The 21300-nt window shown below is 36.3% G+C and overlaps 1 protein-coding gene across 1 annotated transcript in view; it reads right to left on the bottom strand.

Moving 5' to 3' along the window:
* LOC104855545 (DNA damage-induced apoptosis suppressor protein-like) overlaps positions 1–2565 on the bottom strand; it is a 19492-nt gene extending 16927 nt beyond the window's left edge. Inside the window, 2 exon segments of the mRNA XM_033759196.1 lie at positions 1541–1746; positions 2332–2565. Of these exon segments, the coding sequence (XP_033615087.1) occupies positions 1541–1746; positions 2332–2565 (440 nt within the window).
* Positions 2566–21300: the final 18735 nt, after the last annotated feature.

The raw sequence follows: 21300 nt of genomic DNA, 5'->3' as shown, positions 1-21300 counted from the left end.
GGAGGGCAAGGACAAGGGGAAAAATGAGAATCAAGACCTATTATGCAAAGGTACAGAATCCCAATGATGAATGTAATTGTATTGTATACCTAGATTGTACCAATAAACTCAATAAAAAAAAAAGATGATGAGCTAGGATTAACGGTATCTATTGAGTACCTAGTCACATAATTGCCTACCTAGTATTAGAAAGCTGTTGTGCCAAGGAGATCGAGCTACTGTGAACTAAGGAGATTGAGTGCAGAACTCTGCCTTCATGAGGTTTGTGTCCTGGCTTCACTTGGGGACACAGCATGTTGTGTTCTACAGATCCGCTCCTTCCAGGAGTGTTGTGTGACTTGGGAAGTCAGCTGGGACATATGGGCTGGATGAGATTCAAATTTACTCTAGAAAATATGGTATTTTTGCTTCCTATAATGTCACACTTAGGCAGAAAAGCCTTTGGGCATTAAAAGTGTAGATATGCTTTAATTATTCTAAAAGCTTGTTTTCCTGATTACTTTGAAGAAAAAAGAGAAAAAGGAAGAGGAGAGATGAAAAACAAATTTATGAATTGAGTTTATTGGTACAGTTTCGGAACACATTATAATCACATTCACCACAGGGAGTTTACCTGTACATGATGTACCTTGGTTCTTATTTTTTTCCTATTCCCATTCCTTCCCTTTCACCCCTCCACCCTCTCTATTTACAGAAGATTTGTTCCCATTGCTTCCTTCTTTTCTCATTTTTCTTTCTCTTCTTTCCTGTCCCCCACCCCTCCCTAGTTCCCCTTCCTCTTTGAACATTTTCTTCCTATTTCACAATATCTATTATACATTTCAGATCTCATTCACACTGTTTCTCCGGTGTGAGAAAAATTCTTTTAAATCTATAAAAAATTAAATGTATTCTTCCATCCACAGATGAGCCTTATTAGCATTTTTCTGAATATCATTCAATATGTGTGTAGATTACAGATTATTATAGCTTCTGCAGTTTTTTTGCCTTCATTTTATGTCTTTTTACATAAAACAAGAATGAGATCAATATGCAACAGATATGTGTAAGAATATTATTCACAGCACTGTTTACAATTGTCTGCTCTAACTTTTTACATTTAGTCTTTTAGAGTCATTTTCATGATTTTAAAAGTAAAACACTATAGCAAACAATATAATTTTGCTATGGCACAGCAGCAGCATTAATATTTTGATATACTTTATCTCTATTCATATTTTAAAACAAATATTTGTCTGTATTATTTACAGTTTAGTACTCTTTTCTTCTTTACCATATACAATTTTCCTAAACTCTTTAAATATTTAGGTATTTTATCAGATAAGCCACATTTTTTGAAATATTATTGCATATTCTGGTTATAAATAAGGACGTAGATGTACATGCATTTCTTTAGTGCACCATGGTAGGTAGTATGGTAATAAATTATAGCTTTTACTTCACTGGTTTGTGTTTCCACTTACTAGTGCAACACCCCATGTTCCCTCGGTTCCACCCTCATTTCTATAGATGCCTGGCTACATATTGGTGCATTTATCACCGTGTCTGGTCTGCTGTTTTCCTAGATACCCTTGCTTTCTCCTTACTGGCTTGGATTCCAGCCATCCAATCTTGCCCATTAAGTAATGCTGCAAGCCTCACTTTACCTACCCGCACCCCACTGGCACCACACTGCAGCTGGGAACCGCCTCTTTGTCGAGCCACAGGTTTTTCTAGCAGTGAGCTCCCTTGTGCAATATGCTGCCCCTTTTGAAGAGATGTTGCCTTCAGAATCCCTCCTATGCCCCAGGGCCCTCCTGGCTGCCTGAGTTACTGTAGTGACGCCAAGATACAAAAATGTCTGTTAATTATTAGAAATTTTCTTAGAGGCAAAATTGCTTCTTTTTCTTTCTTAAAATTACATTTTCAGGTCTAAAAAGCAGTGGAACACATACCCTCTTCGTGTCAGGCTTGATCTGGCCATGACCCGTTTAATGAATGTTATTTAATCCCAAAATAGTTTTAGCAGATATGAAAAACTGCAGCTTTCAGCAAAAACACACTGTTGCTTCAAGTGTCTAAAGACCAAATATAGGCTGTACTGTTTCTGGCAAGATACTGACTGTTCTGTCTCTGGGCAGACAGCACACAGAAAGAGAAAAAAGGTCAGACTTCAAAGTACAGCACAACATCTTCCCTGCACTGAGTTACGATGTGATGACATCCATACATCTGCCTTGACCACTGCATGGACCCTGACCACCAATATTTATCCCTGTAAGTGACGGACCCCTTCCCAGCCCCCCACATAATCCCCTGCCTTTTTTTGTTCCCCACCAACAGCTTTCTCACCCTCAACCCATCTGCATCCTGGTGAACAAAGGCCACGCCTTGTTGCCTTCCATTAGCCTGCTCAGGTGGTCTCATTCCCTCGCTGTTTGTCATCCTGTTATAAAGTTTTTTGTAAACTGGCTTTTCCGGTTTTAATGATGGTTCTCTCACAGAATTTAGGCATACATATCGCAGGAACTGGGCTAGAGAATGATTTGCAAGGGACAATTTGTTATACTTCGGATCATTCTGCATTGTCGATGACTTTGGTTGTGTTAATTTAACTTCTTGGTGCCTGGCTTCTATCTTTATCTAATTTTCTTGGGACAATATGCTTTCACGAAAATATAATGTTTAGGCATAAGCTGGGACTTATGTACCTTTTTGCCTCGTAAGTTCTTCTAATTATTTGAAAGGGCCTTACCAATAATATCTAATAATAGTTATGGATGGAGTACGTAATGGAAATACTATAGTGATATTGCTTGTCCATATTTATAAGACCACAACTCATAATAATTAAATTTTGGAAGTTACCTCTACACACATCAACGGATGAATGGTGAAAGAAAATGTGGCGTTTACACACAATAGAGTACTACTCAGCCGTGAAGAAGAGTAAACTTGAGTCCTTTGTAGGAAGATGATTATCCCCGGAGTCTATAATCCTACATGAAATAAATTGGACACAGCACATCAAACATGGTTTATATGAGAAACCTAAAATATAAATAATTTAAAGGGCAAACAAAAGAAATGATAGGAAACGAGATAGACTTTGTGGAGACATGGAAGGGACCTCGGAATAGTGAGAAATGGAAGCTAGAGAAGAAGTGCGTTAGAAGGGATCAAAACGCAGTATGTACATGGACCAATCCCCAAGACAAATAGATCTAATAGGTATTGAAAACATACTAATAAAAATGTTTTAAAAGATTTCAAATGGAGTTGTCCTGTCTCTTCCTTGGTCAAGATGTCAGACATGATAAAAATCATTTTCTGACCACTGCTAACTGTTTTATATGATTTCCGAGGTAAATGTATATGAAGGCATTTTGGCAGCAGCCATGTGCTTGGATTTTTATCCTGGAGCTTTTGGCCTCTAAGCCTTTCCCAGTCTGGAGCTTTTTCTGAAGCGTGCGTGGCATTTCTCAGTCAAGGAGCCCCTGTTTCTGCTGATAGCCATTTAATTCCAAAGGTGGAATAGGAATCAATACTGAGTCATTGGCTCACAGAGAAAAGAGCTGGCTTTTGGTCTCACTAACACCTCCCTCTTTCCCTCTCAGACACTCCCTGACTTCTGCTTCAGACTCTGCTGGTCATCAGGCAGTAACCACAGTGTGGGTGAAACACTATGAGCTACGGGTCCTTTACATGTGTTTCTGTGTGAGTTGGAATAGCACCTGTTGGGGCTCCTTTGTCCTGGTTTTTATTCCTTTTTTTATTCATTAATTTTATTGGAACATTTTAGGTATGCAATCTGCTGACATTCATTATTGGGAATTTGTACCTTTACATAATTTATCTTGGTTCTTATTTTCCCCATTCTCCTGCCTTTCCTTCAACCCCTCCACTGCTCTCTATTTACAAAGACTTTGTTTCCAATTTTTCATTGTCTCATATTTATTCCCTTCCCTTCTCTCCTTCCTCCTACCTCTCCCACTTCCCCTTCCCCTTTGGACCTTTTCTTCCCAGTTTTTCTGTAGTGTTCTTTTCCAACACATCAGCACAGAAACATGACCCTTAAACATTTGCTTTCTGAAATTAATTTATCTGGATTGAATATAAAAATCAGAAAGACATATAGCTTACAAAATAAGCAAAGCAGAAAACCCAAAAATATATGAAAAGGTGTTGGACCTCTTTGTATATAAAGAAATGGAATGCATCTGGAGTTGCTTCTGCATCTTCCAGTCTATTCCACTGATCCTCAGGTCTGTCATACCATCATACCATGATATAAGCTCACCCATGTTTATAGCGGCACAGTTTGTAATAGCTAAAACTTGGAAACAGCCCAATTGCCCATCAGTTGGAGACTGGATAAAGAAGATGTGGTTTTTCTATGGAATAGTATTCAGCCATAAAGAATGAGAAATTAGAGTCATTCATAGGAAAATGGATGCATATTGAGGTCATACGCAAGTGAAATAAGTCACACATGTGTAAATACCGAATAGTCTCTCTGGTGTGGAAAATCTAAAAGTGTAAATAAGATCCTGATGGTATAACTGACAATGTGAAATAGGAAGAAAAGTGCTGAAGGTGTAGGGGAAGTGGGAAGGTAAGGGAAAGGAAATAAGGGAAAAGAAAAAATATGAGAAAAAAAATGGAAAAATGTTTTTGTAATAGGGGAGGGAGGAGGGTGTGAATGGAGAGCAGGGGTATGGGGAAAACCGAGACCTGTCATGTAAAGGTACAGGATCCCAATGATGAATGTAACTGTACTGTATACCTAAAATGTACCAATAAACTCAATGAGAAAAAAGAAGTAGAATATATGAAACAACCATAAAATTTCATTTATTTTCCATGTTATTGATAAAAGCTAAAAAGCCTGATGATATCTTGAGCTGCTAAGAATAAAATAGTGCAGAAGCATATATTGTAAGAGAGTAGGTGAGTACTTCCTTGTTGATTTGACAGCATATGTATGAATTCGAATTCATGTACCTTTAACTGGAGCATTGCACCCTTAAAACATACCTCTCTGGCACCCTCACTAAACTGTGCCAAGATATATGTGTTTAATGTTCATATAATGATATGATATATGAAAATGATCAACAGCCATCTACCAAGAAAGGAAAGACATAAAAAAGGCCTAGGTACCTCTAGGATCTCAACCAACAGAGAAATGAAAAATGCGTCATTGAAAAGAATAAGGTATATACTGACAAGAAAAGATTTGCAAGACGCATTCAGTGGAAAAAGTAATGTAAAGAGTCCAGTGGCTATTGTGATTCTGCTCTTTGCAAATAAAAATTATCAATCTACTTGATGTCTTTTTCCCCTTATCAGATGAGAGTAAATACAAATAGTTACTGCCTTTGAGAAGAGAATGGTCAAGAAGAGACACTTTCTTGTTTCATTTAAAATTCTCTGAGTTGCCTTCTCATAACGCAATTTTTATTTATTTTTTAAAAAATGGAAACAGGATATATGTGAACTGGGGATTCACAGACCAAAGTTCTATTTTATAAATATACAAAATATGTGTCTATGTTTTTTTAACGTTTTTATTCTAAATTTTTGAGAAAATTGTACGTTCACATACAATTATAATGTTAATGTATGTTAATACAATAATATAATTATTAGAATAATGAAAAGAACTTTTTAAAATATATCTTTTTATGTAGCCTTTTAAGTGCTGCTGAGTGGTAGCTATAGGTGTTTTTCAAGGGTGTAAGTGTTTACCTTGAAGTTGAAGACTTTTAAAGTATTATCATATTAAAAGCATGACTGGGTGGAAAAGATTCTCAAACACAGCAGAACATTAGAATCACCTGTAGTCTTTAAAAAGTAATAATGCTTAGTCTTCATATAGCAATTAAATCAGAATCCTTTGTGAGAGCAGGGAAGAAACACAAATGTTTTCTCCTGGGCAACAAGAGTTGAGAACTAGCTAACATTGGCTATAGTTCTCAGATTTTGATATACATAAGAATTTCCCAAGAATATTGTTAAAATGGAGACTGAGTGCATGTGTTTGGGGTAGAGTCAGAAATTTTGCTTTCTAACAGGTTTAGGTTGACGATAATGCTGGACCACACTTGGAGTTGCAGAGGGCTAGAGGTAAGAGCTGCTACTTGCTCAGAGCTTGGATTTTGAAATCTCCAGGGCTATATATGATGATATAGGAGATGCAAATGTAGAAGAAAATGTGAATTTGAAGATAAATGCATCCAGAGAGGTGGAAAGGAGTGTGATGGGAAAGAAAGGGGTGCTGGTGAACTGAAGTAAATGGCTAGTTGTCAGTCTGATGACTTTCCTTTTGCATTTTCCTTGGGAAAATATCATTGTCCTTTGGAGGAACCTTGTCTAAATTTCACTGTTTTCCTAAGCAGTCATTATACACATGGAGAGTAATAATTTTGAAGGAAAGTTTTGGATCAGTTCCCTTAGAAAATACAAATGCCTGAATGAATTTATAGCTCTGCTTAGTCTTGTCTGAGTGAGCACCTTCACAATGAAATGGCTTCAGACATTTTGGAAGCTATGTAAATGGCAGTGAGAGCACTCGAGTGAATGTTAACAGATACTTACGGAGCACCCAATATCGGAAACTTTCACTTATATTATCTAATTTAATTTCAAAGTAACTCTATAAGCTAAGCAAGATTTTTACATTCTCATTTTGGGAGTGAGAAAACAGAATCTAAAGCGTTCAAGCATTCAGCCTCTTTCCTAAGGCCACATAAATTTAAAATAGCAGCATCTATGCTCAAATGTTTTGAAGTTCAATGTTTCTTCAACTAGCAGAGTCTGAAACTACAGAGACAGCAGAAAATTTAGGAAAATAAATATTTGTTTGCACAAAAAGTAGAGACAAGTATGCAGGCTATAAAAATAGCAATGTAAAGGAGCATTGAATTTAAAGAACATAGCGAATTGAAGTTCCAAATGTATTCTGAAAACTACCAAATGTTTGCAAATGAACTACTTGAGTGAAAAACAGAACTGTTAAAGAATGTTAAGAATAATAAGATACTTTTTAAAAAAAAGTTTCTTGCTCTAATTCAAAAGTAATCCTTAGTTTCCCCCAGCACATTTGTGGACAACTGCATCTCAGACTAGAGCTCTTATGCAGAGTTCCCAGTGCCTCAAAAAGAGAGCTACACAGAATATTGCCCTAGGAACAGAGAAGATGTGAATAAAATGTGTGCATGTGCTAGAATAAATGTGTGAGGAAAATTGGACAAGGATGTTTTAGTATCAAGACTGAAACAGAAGATAGGGAAAGACAGTTTACCACTGTGGGGATAGGCTGAATTGGGACACCTACCTAAATCCAAACTGGGAGGGATAGACTTGGAATATCTGCTCTGTTTCTACACCCGGAACTTCGCTACCTAGACCCTCAATTTGTTCTGATCTGTTGGCGAGCAGTTGGGAAAAGACTCCCAAATGTCTTTCCGAAACTTCAAAAATTCTTTAGTGCATCCGGATCATTTCCTAACCGCAGGGAGTTTGAGGGAGAACACTTTTAGTAAAACCTCATTAATATTCATTCTGTAGGACTTAGAAAGCTGCATCTCACTCTGTTGTTGCTCATCCAAACAAATGGATTGGTGGAGGCAGCCAAACTTTGTGAACGTGATTTAAGATTTTAATGGTTTATGGGTAGCAACTATGGGATGAGTTGCAAAGTTTAGATTGTTATTTTCTAATCTCCTTCTTTGAGCTTAGATCCTTAAATTAATTTTTATTTTTTACAACTTAAAAATAAGGTATTATAGCTTGCAGTGTGTGTCTTAAAATAAACATAAGCTCCTATTCATTTGTTTAGCAGTACAGACCCAAGAAAACTCACTTTTCTGTTTTTCCTCATTGAGTTTATTGGTTCTTTTCAAAATATAAAATACAGTTACAATCATCATGGGGATCTTTTAATGTTACATGGTGAATCCTCGTTCTTTTTTCCCCATATTCCTGCCCTACCTTCACCCCCTCCACCCTCCCCTATTTATAATGATTTTGTTTCCATTTTTTCCTTTTATTATATTTTTTCTTTTCCCTTATTTCCTTTCTCCTACACTTCTCACTTCTCCTAAAACTTTAGCCCTTTTCTTCCTATTTTGCATTATCAGTTATACCATTTGGATCTTATTTACACTTTAGTTTTTCACACCAGACAAATTATTCAGTATTTACACCTCTATGTCTTATTTATTTCACTTAAGAGTATGGCCTCAATATGCATCCATTTTCCTATGAATGACTATAGTTTCTCATTCTTTATGAGTGAGTAGTACTCCATTTTATAGAAAAACCACATCTTCTTTATCCAGTCTCCAACTGATGGGCAAATGGGCCATTTCCAAGTTTTACCTATTACAGACTGTGCCACTATAAACGTGGGTGTGCATATATCACTCTGGTTCGATTGTTTTAATTCTTTTGGAAAGATACCCAGAAGAGGGATGGCTGGGTCAAGCGACAGTAGGATCTCTAATCCTAGTTGTTTGAGGTATCTCTATATTGATTTCCACAGTAGTTGCACTAGTCTACACTTCCACCAACAATGGAGAAGGGTTCCTTTCTCCCCACAACCCTGCCAACTTTTGTTATTGGTTGATTTTTGGATAGCAGCCATTCTTTCTGGGGTGAGCTGGAATCTTAGTGTTGTTTTTATCTTTGTCTCTTGAATGACCAGTGATGAATAATTTTTCATATGTTTATTTGCTACTTTTACTTCTTTGTCTGACAAATGTCTGTACATTTCAGATGGCCATTTTTTAATTGGGTCATTATATTTGGGGGTCTGATTTTTTTGAGATCTTTGTATATTCTAGATAATAGTTCTTTCTCTGAGGAACATCTGGTAGAATTTTTTCACACATTGTAGGTTGTCTCTTAGCTCTGTTGAGAAATTAGGGAAACAATTTCTTTCACAATAGCATCCAAAAAAATGAAATATCTAGGAATCAATCTAATGAAGGAGACAAATGACCTCTACACTGTTAACTACAACACTCTGAAAAAAGGAGATCAAAGAAGATACAAGAAAATGGAAAGATATCCCCTGCTTCTGGTTAAAACTGAAATTCTATAAAATAAATCCAAAATATTCAGATTGTTTAAGGAAATAATCAGTCTTCAAATATGGCTCTGATTCCTAGCAGGCGAATAATTAAAATAGGTTACTTGTTATGTTAGGTATTTTTTCCAATAACAATGGAAAACAATAAATAATCACAATATCTTGGTGGCCTACACTATCTAGTTATCACAAATCTTGGGGCAAATTGACCGGTTCTGTGGTTGAGGCCTGTGAGTGGCTGGGTATTGATTGGTTAGAGTTAAGTACTCACATGCTCAGACCCAATGTAAGAAGCAAGGAAACACCCTATCCATAAAGGTGGCCACAAAAGGCAATGAAAATTTCTAAATCATGACCTAGTCATATACAATAAATCCTGAATGTTTTTCAAGAGGAGGAATATTATTTTGTAAAAGAAAACACAACTTTTTTCTCAGTCTTATATTTCAAGAGATAATTCTCAAATCTTACTCTATGTTGGAAATTCTCATAGTGGATATATTGGTCCCTGGCAATTATTTTCTAAACCTATCTGATTTTGCCGGGTGTGGTGGTGCACACCTGTAATCCCAGCACTCAGGAGGCTGAGGCAGGAGGATCACTGTGAGGTAGAGACCAGCCTGGGCTACATAGTGAGTTCCAGGTCAGTCTCAACTACATGGTGAGACCCTGTCTCAAAAAAAAAATAATAAAAATTAAAAATTAAAAATAAACCTATCTGATTTTAAGTCTGTATTCCTGTTTCTTGAATTTCACCTAACAGGAAATATTTATGTTGCTACTGTTTCATATGTGTTATTTAATTACACTTCTGAGGCCATATAAGAAAGAGAAAACAATTTCCCAATACCAAGCTTTGAATAAATATTAATCAGATACCACAAACTCCTACTTCATTATACATCATGTTATCTTTCAAAGAACTGAAACATTTTAATTATGAAATTGATAATAGTATAAATACCATAAATATATTGAAATATATATAAATATTATAAATATCTTAAAATTATATAAATATACAATATAAACACATATACAGTATAAATATATATAAATAGTATGAATAAAGAACATAAATGCACAAATATGGCTCTGATTCCTATGGATCTATGTAGAATTAACTTTTTATTGACTTTTTTTCTAGTCTCCCACCAAAATTCATAAAGTTTAGATTCCCCTTTCTGGTTTTTTTTTTTTGTGGTACTGGGGATCAAACTCAGAACCTTTTGCATATGCAAGGCAGGCAATGGATCCACTGAGCTAAATCCCTGGCTCCCCCTTTCTGTTTTTGTACATAAGATTGTTCCAGCACACTTTGTTGGAAACAGTATCCCCTCTATTAAATTGCTTTAACTCAAGTGGCTACATGTGTTTTTGTATGACTTTCCTATTCTAGTCTATATTTTTCACCAAAACCATATACAAAGCCATACTCTTTTAATTTGGGGGGGTTTTCTTTCCTTTCCTTTCCTCTTTCTTTCTTTCTTTCTTTCTTTCTTTCTTTCTTTCTTTCTTTCTTTCTTTCTTTCTTTCTTTCTTTCTTACTTTCTTACCTGCTTGCTTTCTTGCTTTTTCAAAGGGGTGGGTACTAGGGATTGAACCCACGGCCTTTGCACTGAGCTTCATCCCCTGCCATTTGCTGTTTTTTAATTTTGTGACAGGGGTTCTGGCAAATTGCTAAATTGTCCAGGTTGGCTTTGATTTTTGTGATTATTTTGCCTCAGTCTCACAAAGTGCAGGGATTGAAGGAGCACGCCACAACATCTGTCTGATTACTGTAGTCCTAGAGAGAGTCAAGTAGTGCCACTCCTCTACTCTGTTCTCCTTCTGCTTCAGTATTGTGTTGGCTGCTCTGCTTCTTTTTATCTCTTAATCCCATACATAATGTATTAGAATTATTCTAAAATACTTCATTTTTAGTTCTAGTTTTAGTGGCATTATGCTTGTAATTCCAAATCCTAATTTCCATAGATGGTATAGAGGAAAGCAACGGAGTTATCCCAAAGAACATAAATAGTTTTATTCCTATTCCTTGATTTGTATAATTTTTATTTCCTTTCTTGTATTATTACTTTAACCTGTGAGTTATGTATGGTGTTGAATAGGACCAGTAAGAGAGACAATTTTTATTTTTTCCAATTTTAGGAAGAAAACTAGTGTTTGTTATTTAGAGTTACATAATTTGTAAGCATTTTAAAAACGTTTTTCATCAAGTAATCAAAGTTCCCTGTTCCTATTTTATTGAGTTTTTAAATTAGGAATCATTGTATTTTGTCAAATGATTTTTCAGCATCAACTAATATCATCATGTATTTATTCTTTGTTGAAAATAATGGATTACATGATCTGATCTTTAAATGTTGAATCATCCTTGGTTGAACCTGACAGAAATCCTACATGGAATCTAATTCTTTATGTACATTTTTGGATTCGGAACCAAATTCAGTATACCTCTTAAGAATTATGGTGCTCTTATATGTCCCCAAATTTGAGAATGACCCGTACCCCTGAATGAGCATGATGTGGGTAATTAACAAAAGACGGTACAGCCCCCAGAATGATCAGTCCCAGGATTACTAGTAGTATCAGCAGACTTGAAGTGGCTACAGGGCCAATGGTGCTACCAAGACCTAGAGACAACTACAGCTGTGGAAGAAGGGTATGGCTATGAATTAAGAAAGGATGATGTAGATAAATGTGAAATGTTTTCAGTTATCATTCTCGAAGCTGTGCTTATTAGTTTTTTCTGCTCTAGCAAATCACTACAAACAGTAACACGAATACTTCAAAATGATGCTACAGTTCTGTAAGTCGGAACATGAGGTGATTTCAATGGATTTAAATCAAGGAATCAGCAAGTTTCCATTCCTTCTTGGAGTCTCTAGAGACAAAATATTTTCTGACCTTTTCCTGCTACTAGAGGCAGCTTGCATTTTTTCTCTTGTGGCCCTATTCCTTCATCTTCAGTACTGGTGTGACAAGTTAAGGTCCTCTCATATTGCATCACTTTAACTTTCTCTTCCACATCCTTAAGGAAACTTGTAATTATATGAGTCCACTTGAATAATCCAAGGTAATCTCCCCATCTTAATATCTGCTAAATAGTAATTGTAATCCCATCAGCAATCTTAATTATTTTTTCTATGTAACCTAACATCTCCAGAAGCTGCAAGGATTAGGATATAGGCATTTTTGAAGCCCTTCTTCCGTCTATACATTGTTGCAACTCAGATCTTTATCTAAAACATCTGTGATGGATGATTGAGTGTGTTAACTTGAGTAAGAGAAGCTCAGCTAAATTGGCCCCATGATTCCATACCTAGGGGGTGAAAGACCCACCCTAGGGCGGCTTTTCGCCTGGATAGTATAAAGGAGAAATGAAGATGGATGGATCCGCTTTTGTTTCTTCAGAAGAGCTCCAGCCTTCGCCTTCACCTCAGATGTCATCTGCTGGCCTCCAGATCGGACTCTTCAGCCTCTGATGCAGACCCACCAGCCTGTGATACAGACTTGTACGGCACACTGCAGTGAGCTCCAGACATCCGACGGGATCCTTTGGTCTGCAGTGTGCAGACAGACCCTCTGGGTGGTCACTGTAAGCCACACTTGTAAACTCATATAGATTTGTACATCTTGTATTATATCTGTTTCTCTAGTAAACACTGAATGATACGATATCTGCTTACATTTTCATGGTCACAATTCTTTTTTTTTTTTCTCATTGAGTTTATTGGCACATTTTAGGCATACAGTATATATAGTTACATTCATCATTGCATGGTCACGATTCTTATTTATTGTCTTCACTGAATTTTTATGTGCTTCTCCGATTCTTGTGATAACAAAAATACAAAAACAAAAACACTTCATCTGTCACTTCATCCCAAATAAGTTTGAACACTCAATAATTATCTATTTAAAAGCATTTTGAAGGAATATGTGAATCATGTGTATGTGATATAGGGCAACAATTTATATAAACACAGTAGATGTTCCTAATCTTATTTCTGTTGATTGTTCACCTACCAAAGTTTTTCAGTGGGCATCGGTGTTAGTGCATATGGTGCCCGGTCTTCCTCTATAACATTCACCTCAGATTTATCTTCCTCAATATGCTACTTTTCTTCCTTTTTCCCCTTTCCTGTCTCTCAGATCCATAACATACTTCTTTCATCTTTTCATGTAGACTTCTTTTCTTGCCTTGGCTCTTCGAGGAGCTCATGGCCTGCGGCACTCATCTGCTTCTAGAGGATACTTAAATTATTTTTAAGAGAAATTTAGGTGAACATAAGTATAATTGTTTCTATATAAGTGAATAGCAAACACCTTACCAAGTTCTCTCTATAACTTTCTTTTTTTTGTGTGTGTGTGTTTTGAGACAGGGTCTCACTATGTAGTTGATACTGACCTGGAACTCACTATGTAGCCCAGGCTACATAGCAATCCTCCTGCCTCAGCCTCCTGAGTGCTGGGATTACAGGCATACGCCACCATGCCTGACTCTTTATAACTTTCTTTTGCAAATACTCAGCTCCCTCTGCATATTGTTTTGTTCTGGATTCGTGTCATTTGAAATATTAAGCCTGTCAAAAAAAATAAGCCATTTATTTTAGTTAAAGTCTGTGGGAAGATTTTGAAATAAAATGTTTCCATTCAATGAAAATGACACCACATTTTCAGAGCAAATGCGGCATAGCTACTCATTCTCAACTTTCTTCTTGTTATCACTTCCTTAATGAGCTAGAAATCTAAATATTTTCTCTAGCTTTCTGGAAGAGGAGATATCATGGAAAAATAGGGCCTCAAAATGTAAGCAACCCTCCTAACCCTGTGATTGGACTTCCAGGCTCCAGAACGGTGAGGAAATTAATTTCTGTTTTAAGCTATCTATAGTACTTTATTTTGGCAGCCCTTGAAAACAAAACAGCATCTAATTGACCAGAATTATTTTTCCACAGCAGATGTGGATTCTTTACGTGACCTCACCTGTTCTTTCCTCTGCCCATGGGCATCCTTTGTGTCTCTCTCATGTGTCCAAATTTCTGTTTCTATAAAGATGCAAGTTAGATTGGATTAAGGCCCACTCATATGACTTCATTTAAACTTCATGATCTCTTTACTGGCCCTATCGCCACACATAATTTTGTTTGAGGTAACAAGAATTTAAGGGAGACAATTTATGGTATAACAGATGCTAAAAATAAGTCTACTGAAAGCATCCTCTGACAAACTCAATTTTAAATATGAAGGACAGACCCAGATGCTACGATCTCTCCTCTGTCTTTTTTCTTGATTGAATGAAGATGTGATAGGGCTAAGAACACCCATCATATAATCCTGAATTAAAGGCTAAATGAGTAGAACAGATGTAAGGACTACCACTGTAGACTCCAAAATTTATTAGTAGCCATCTATTTTCAGACTTTTTGTTATGTAAAATTAACACACTTTGATTCATTTATATCTTTTGAGCAAAGTGTTTATTATTTTCTGCTAGATAGTATCTCCCCCTATACTTTCTGTATTAGAGATTTTGTAAATTGCTGTGACCTGTGGGCTAACGGGTCCATGCAGGAAGAACCGTGGGGGATGAAGACGGACAGAACAAAGAGATACAAAAGCTGGGGCAGGTGGAGCCTCACTCCCAATGGGAGAAAAGAACTGCCAGGCAACTGCAGCATGTTTATTTATAGTGGTAGCAATGAGGGAAGTGCTGGGGGAGGTAAAAGGGCTGGCCCATAACGGAAACCAGAAGAGTAGCTAAGATCTGCAGAACATCGTGCTTCGATGGTTTTATGGGGCATGGACGGGGAGGAAGACATGCCCTCTTCACTGCCATGCCTTGCTTGCAACAATCTCTTGTCACTTGTTCTCCTCCCACAGGACCCTGGCTCATCCGTGGGAGGAGGTGAGTTATAGTACAGCAGTCCCAGCAGTAAATATCCGTTATTAAGATACCATGGCTGTTTCAGTTAGGATATCAGTAAGGAGCAGCATTCATCCGAAATAATACAATATAATTTAATAAAGGAATTATATATACTGGGTAGGTCTAAGGGAAGAATCAAGGAATGATGTTACACACAGGTATGAAAAGGAAAAGAAAGCAATGATCGTACTTAAAATCAAATGGACAAGGGAAAAGCAATGAATTATTCTACCTCAAAGCAGCCAGAAGCTATGGAGACATGGCTGTAAGTAGAGTCTGTATGTGTAAGGAGGTCACAGCCAACCAGAGGCTTTAAAAGGAAGTAGAAAAAGGAGCAAAGAAGAAAAGCTATAGTCTGTCTCTTCCTGCCTTTGGATTGCCTGCCTGCACCTTTAGTTTTCAGACCCAAATAGAAAGTTTTTGGCAAGAGAAGATGTGTAGAAGGAATCCATTCATATCAGCCTCCGTGGAAAAGGAAGGGCACAGAAAGGCAGGGAATGAATCTTGGACACATATAGGAAAATGCAAAAATGATGACTACGGTGTCCTAAAAATTTTCCGCTTCCCCTTGATTATTTTCCAAATCAGTTACTATTGCTATATTACAGGCCATTAGCTCTTCTCTGATATCAGATATCCACCCTTAGACTTGAAATACACAAGTTATGAATTAGGTTTAACTGTCCTTGGGAAATAAGATTTAACTAAGAGAATCTGTGGGTGAATGTGTGACAATCGAAACTGAGAAACCAAAGTTTGTGCTCAGTTGTCATCTATCAGAATATTAAAAACATAAATTCATAGCTGCATCCTAGCTATAACTTGGTTTTAATTCAATAATGATGAATGCTACTCAAAAGCATTTACAAGGTACGGGGAGAAATCTTTATCAGTAAAATTAATGGAACTGATCCCATCAATTATATTATAGGATTCTGAGAATATGACAAATATCAATCATAAAAGATGTATTTTAGATTAGAAATTGAGAAAGATTTTATAGTGAGAACCAAGACCTGTCATGTAAAGGTACAAGATCCCAGTAATGAATGTAACTGTACTGAATACCTAGAATGTACCAATAGACTCAATAAAAAAAGATTTTATAATGAATACGGTAAGTAGATTCAAAGTAAGACTGTATGTAGATGAGAGGCAAAATTTGTTATATACTGATATGTAAGACAAGTTTTCCTTCCTTCCTTCCTTCCTTCCTTCCTTCCTTCCTTCCTTCCTTCCTTCTCCTTCCTTCCTTCCTTCGCTGTCCGTCTTCCTTTTTCCCTTCTTTCCTATCTTTAAAGCATTTTCTGGCTTATTGGTAGTTATTGGAAATAAGAAGAAGCACGGCATCACACGTAAAAGGACATAGTCTAAGCTGGGGCAGGAAACGATTCTAGAAGGCATTGCGATATGTTCTGAACTTTGCAGATCATACACAAGATAGCTGTGAAAAGAAGTGAGGGATATGAAACAAACAATAATGTTGCAAAGACAATGAGGACAGAGTGTGTGATGATTTTAAAGCACTACATATATCTAGGTCTGGAGATATAGCTTAATGGTACAATGCTCATTAAACATATGAAAGGACTGGATTCAATCCTTAGTACCACAAAAAGAAACAACAAAACACTGTACATATTGAAGCATGTTATAAAATACAGGGCAGAGGGTAAGGGTAAACAAGAGTGGAGGAATGTAGGATTCATATGTCTTGCTGGAGTGTGTTTTAAAAAATAAAAGTATTAGACTAACGATACAGTTTGTTATCTAAATTATAAAACTGTTGGGAGGCCTTGTTTTAGGCCTCTGGCTAAAGGTAAAAGTGTTATTTGGAAGGTTTATGAGGCTGGAATGAAAACAGAGGCTAAAGCAGGGACAAGGGAAAAAATGAGAACCAAGACCTGTCATGTAAAGGTACAAGATCCCAGTGATGAATGTAACTGGACTGTATACCTAAAATGTACCAATAAACTCAATGAGAAAAAAATAGACACTAGATAATCCTTGACACTGTATGACATGCCAATAGATTTGGACTCAATTCAGACTACAGCTTAGAAAAGGAAAATTTTAATCAAACAAGTCATATGGCCAAATGAGACTTGAACTGTAATATAGAAAAACATTGAAGCAGAGAGAATCTGGCAGTCAGAAATGCAGCTAGAAGATAATTATAATGGTTCTAGTAATATGCTGTAATGCACATAAGGCATTAGCTGAGTGGGTAGAGAGAAAGGCATCGAGAGAGTTTAGAAGGTAAAATACATAGGTTTTAGTGATTTGTTGAGTTTGTTCCTTGTTTAAGGGGAAAAATGTAGGCTGACTTACAAAAATGTCTACAAAATGAAAAATTCCTCTTCTAGAGAAGTGATGACTATTCCAATTATTGTTGCAATCTGTTTCCACCTCACCCCTAGGATAACCATCTTCCTTACTAATCAAGCGTGTGCTTGATTGAAGATGGGCAGGCACATTATTGATCCTTAAAGCCCCATGTTAATTCTGTACTTAGCTATTTAAGAAAATTAGTGTTTTTGCTGCAAAAATGAAATAAATTTCAGCTAACAGGTCTTATAATAAAACATTTGAGCTAGTTGAAGATATCTATGCCTCAAGAATGAATTTCAAATTCATTTCTACAAGTTTCAAAGCTTTAAAGTCTATACAGTAACGGACTTCATCTCTAATGCATTAGTATTCTGAAATTTAGTGAGACAATTTCATTAATTCCAAGGGGGAATTCATCCTCTGTAGTTTACATTTGTAACATGTATTTGGATGCCAACCACCACAAAGGGTATTTTTATTCTCTTATGGCTTCATGTTGGGAAAGTCTAAAATTGCTGTAGGGAAGGTACAGTTTATAATAAGGGATTGGAGAATTTAAATCTTCCTCAGATAGGCTTCTACTTCTGATTGTTCTGCTACTTAGAAGACTTCTGAGTACTTCATTTATTTATTTAAGGAGACAATTATATAGAGCCAGTAAACACTTGTTTTTGGTTTAGGAATAGAGGGTAAATTTTAGCTTCCCTTTAGGTACTGCAAAATGGAATGAGATGTATGAGATATTATTCTCCTTCAAAATGAATTGTTTCTCTTTCTCTACTGGCTAAATATGATTTACCTTACTATTTTTCAAACTTGTACATGTAACTGTTAAATAATTAGTGAGGGTGTGCATTATTTTAACAGTAAATTGCATGCCAGGATATCAGTGTTGACCAGATACAACTGGAATTTCCCTGATACCATTTAATAATTCTCAAGATTTAAATTATCACAAGAAAATAATGCCAAACATTTGAAATTGCCATAGAAATATCAAATCTTGGGACTGGGGATTTAGCTCAGCAGTTTAGTGGCCTGCCTTGCAAGCGCAAGGACCCAAGTTCAATCCCTGGTACCAAAAAAAAAAAAAAAAGAAAAGAAAAGAAATATCAAATCTTTTAATCTCAGTTGCTTCAGAGCATACTAACTACTGATTTTATTATAAGATTTATTATATTGCAGTAAGGCTGGACTGGGACATGATTTTAAAAGAATTTATGACATTTTCAATGGTTTTCAAAGGTTTATTATATCCAATTTCTGGAGAAAAAGTTTGCACCTTTGAGCTAGATTAAAAATTCAACCTTAACATTCTAAACTTATTTTCTATTTCAAAGAAACAATATATGAAAATACTCTGTTATGGCTTACGTCTAGATGACCCCCTAAGCCCGCATAGGCTCATCGGTGGGTCTCTGTGGAGGTGGCTGGATTATGAGTGTGTGATGCTGGATCATGGGTGTGCGAGACTGGATGAGTCACTGATGGATTTAGGTTAGGAGATGAAGCCTGGTGGGAAAGGTGAGCCTCAGCAGACGGGACCTGAATGGTATGTACGCCTCCTTCGATGGCTGCTCCTTTCTGTCTGCCAGGCCATGAACTCTTCCCCCCGTGCCACGCTGCCCTGCCATGGAGGCAGCTGCCTATGGACTGAAGTTCTTATAAACCATGAGGTGGAATAGACTTTTCCTCCTTTAACTTGTGGGTGTTGGATATTTTGTCCCAGCAACACGAAAGTAACTAAGACACACTCCAGAACAGTGATCCTGAAGTTTTACATATTTAAGAAGCTTACGATTTATAGAACTTGGATTTGAAGTGATGTTTTCAGTCTAGGTTTCAATATTTTATGACAAGAGCAACCCTAAGTAATCATTAGTGCACGTGTCGCTCATGGCTACTTGGGCTGTTCCATTTGACAAAAATTAACAAAAACGTTCATCAAGACTAAACAGTTATTTACTCTTGGTGTGCATTTTACACTTTCTTTCGTGGATCTTAAATTCCTTGGCTCACAAGCAAACTATGGCAGGCTATTGACTTGTTTTCTGTATCTTTGCTTTGGGATTCTATTTCTGTATAAAATATCAATACAGCTCACATGTAAGGGTACCTAAAGTGCAACTTGTGAGTCTGAAAGTGCTGTGAGATGACAAGAAAAAGAGAAAATCATTACAAATAACACCTCAGAAGGAAAGCAATGCACTAAAATGAACAAAGAATAAGCATTTATAGGTTATGTGAGATAAAGCTTGGCTAAGCAGAAAGACTGTGATATAAATTATATAATAACCTCCAGTGTTACTGTATAGGTAAATATAAGATGTTAATACTATTTATTTCTAAGATTTTTTTTACCATTTTGTCTGCTTTCATTTTTTATTTTTTTTCTTTTATTGAGTTTATTGGTACATTTTAGGTATACAGTACAATTACATTCATTATTGGGATCTTGTACCTTTACACGAAAGGTCTTGGTTCTCATTTTTTCCCCTTGTAACTGCCCTCCCTTCACCCCCTCCTACCCTCCCCATTTACAAACACTTTATTTCCATTTTTTCATTTTCTCATATTTTTTTCTTTTCTCTTATTCCCTTTCCCCTACCCTTCCCACTTTCCCTACACCTTTAGTCTTTTTCTTCCTATTTCACATGGTCAATTATCTCATTAGGATCTTATGTACTATTATAGCTTATTCACAGTAGAGAAACTATTCGGTATTTACACATGTGTGACTTATTTATTTAACTTAGGAGTATATCCTCAATATGTATCCATTTTCCTATGAATGAATCTATTTTTCCTTCTTTATGGCTGAGTAGTATTCCATTTTATAGAAAAACCACATCTTCTTTATCCAATTTCCAACTAATGCGCAAATGGGCTGTTTCCAAGATTTAGCTATTATAAACTGTGCTGCTATAAACATGGGTGTGCATGTATCACTGTGCTATGATTCCTTTAATTCTTTTAGAAAGATATTCTTTATCATATAACAAAAATAAACAGCTATCCTATATTTATGGTTATGTGCAGGAAGGATGAATAGGAACTGCTTCAGCACATCATGATTTATAATTGTGGAATATTCTGTTTGTGATTGTAGCTTTCACTAATAGAAAATTCAAGAGAGGACACATCTTAATGTGGCTCAAGGTACAATTTAAACCAATAATCTCAAGTTATAAAACCTCAGTTACTTTATCATCAAAGAATATTCACACCAGACATTATAACATCACTGAACCTTTCCTAGCTCTATGTTCTTTCTCTCTATTTTGGTCACTTCCAAATCTGAAGGTGAAGGGAAACATACTAACGCTGAAGGATGGAAAAGTTTTCTGCATCACACCATTCCCTGATCAATACAGTGAAATTATTTATGTTTATAAGTATCTTATAATCATATTTAGCATAATTTTGCTATAATATAGTAAATGGATGAGAAGGTCTTTCTAAACACAAAAACCCTAAGATAAAAAATAAGGAAAAGTAAATTGATCAATTTGATTCCATAAAAATGAATATATGTCAAAAATTTAGAAATAAGTACAAAACTCTCAACACCCAAACTTATCTGAGGATATGGTATGTCAATTTATTAAAGGCTGTCATGTCTTAGTAAAAATAGATGGACCAAGAAGTGGAGGGAGGAGAGGGGAGTGAGGTGAAAAGAGAATTAAGATGTGTCATGCACAAGTGCCAACTCCCCATGATGAGTGCAATAATTATGAACACAGAAAATATGTTCAAGATGTCCATGACTACATTACGGGAGTGGACAGACGAGAGGACAGTCTGAGAGAAAGGATAATGTGGCAGCACAGACCACAGGGTTGGAGCGAACACTGAGAAGCAGTAAGTTTGATGTTCAAAATCCAACGTGGATAAATATCAAAAACAAAGACCTATGTATTTCTACACAATAAGCCACTAATACAAGATCCTTACTAGAACA

This window comes from Fukomys damarensis, unplaced genomic scaffold (genome assembly GCF_012274545.1).
Source record: "Fukomys damarensis isolate Sample0158 unplaced genomic scaffold, DMR_v1.0_HiC HiC_scaffold_36, whole genome shotgun sequence".
NCBI lineage: Eukaryota > Metazoa > Chordata > Mammalia > Rodentia > Bathyergidae > Fukomys > Fukomys damarensis.
Note: the sequence above shows the minus strand (reverse complement) of the source record. Positions and strands in the feature narration are given on the sequence as shown.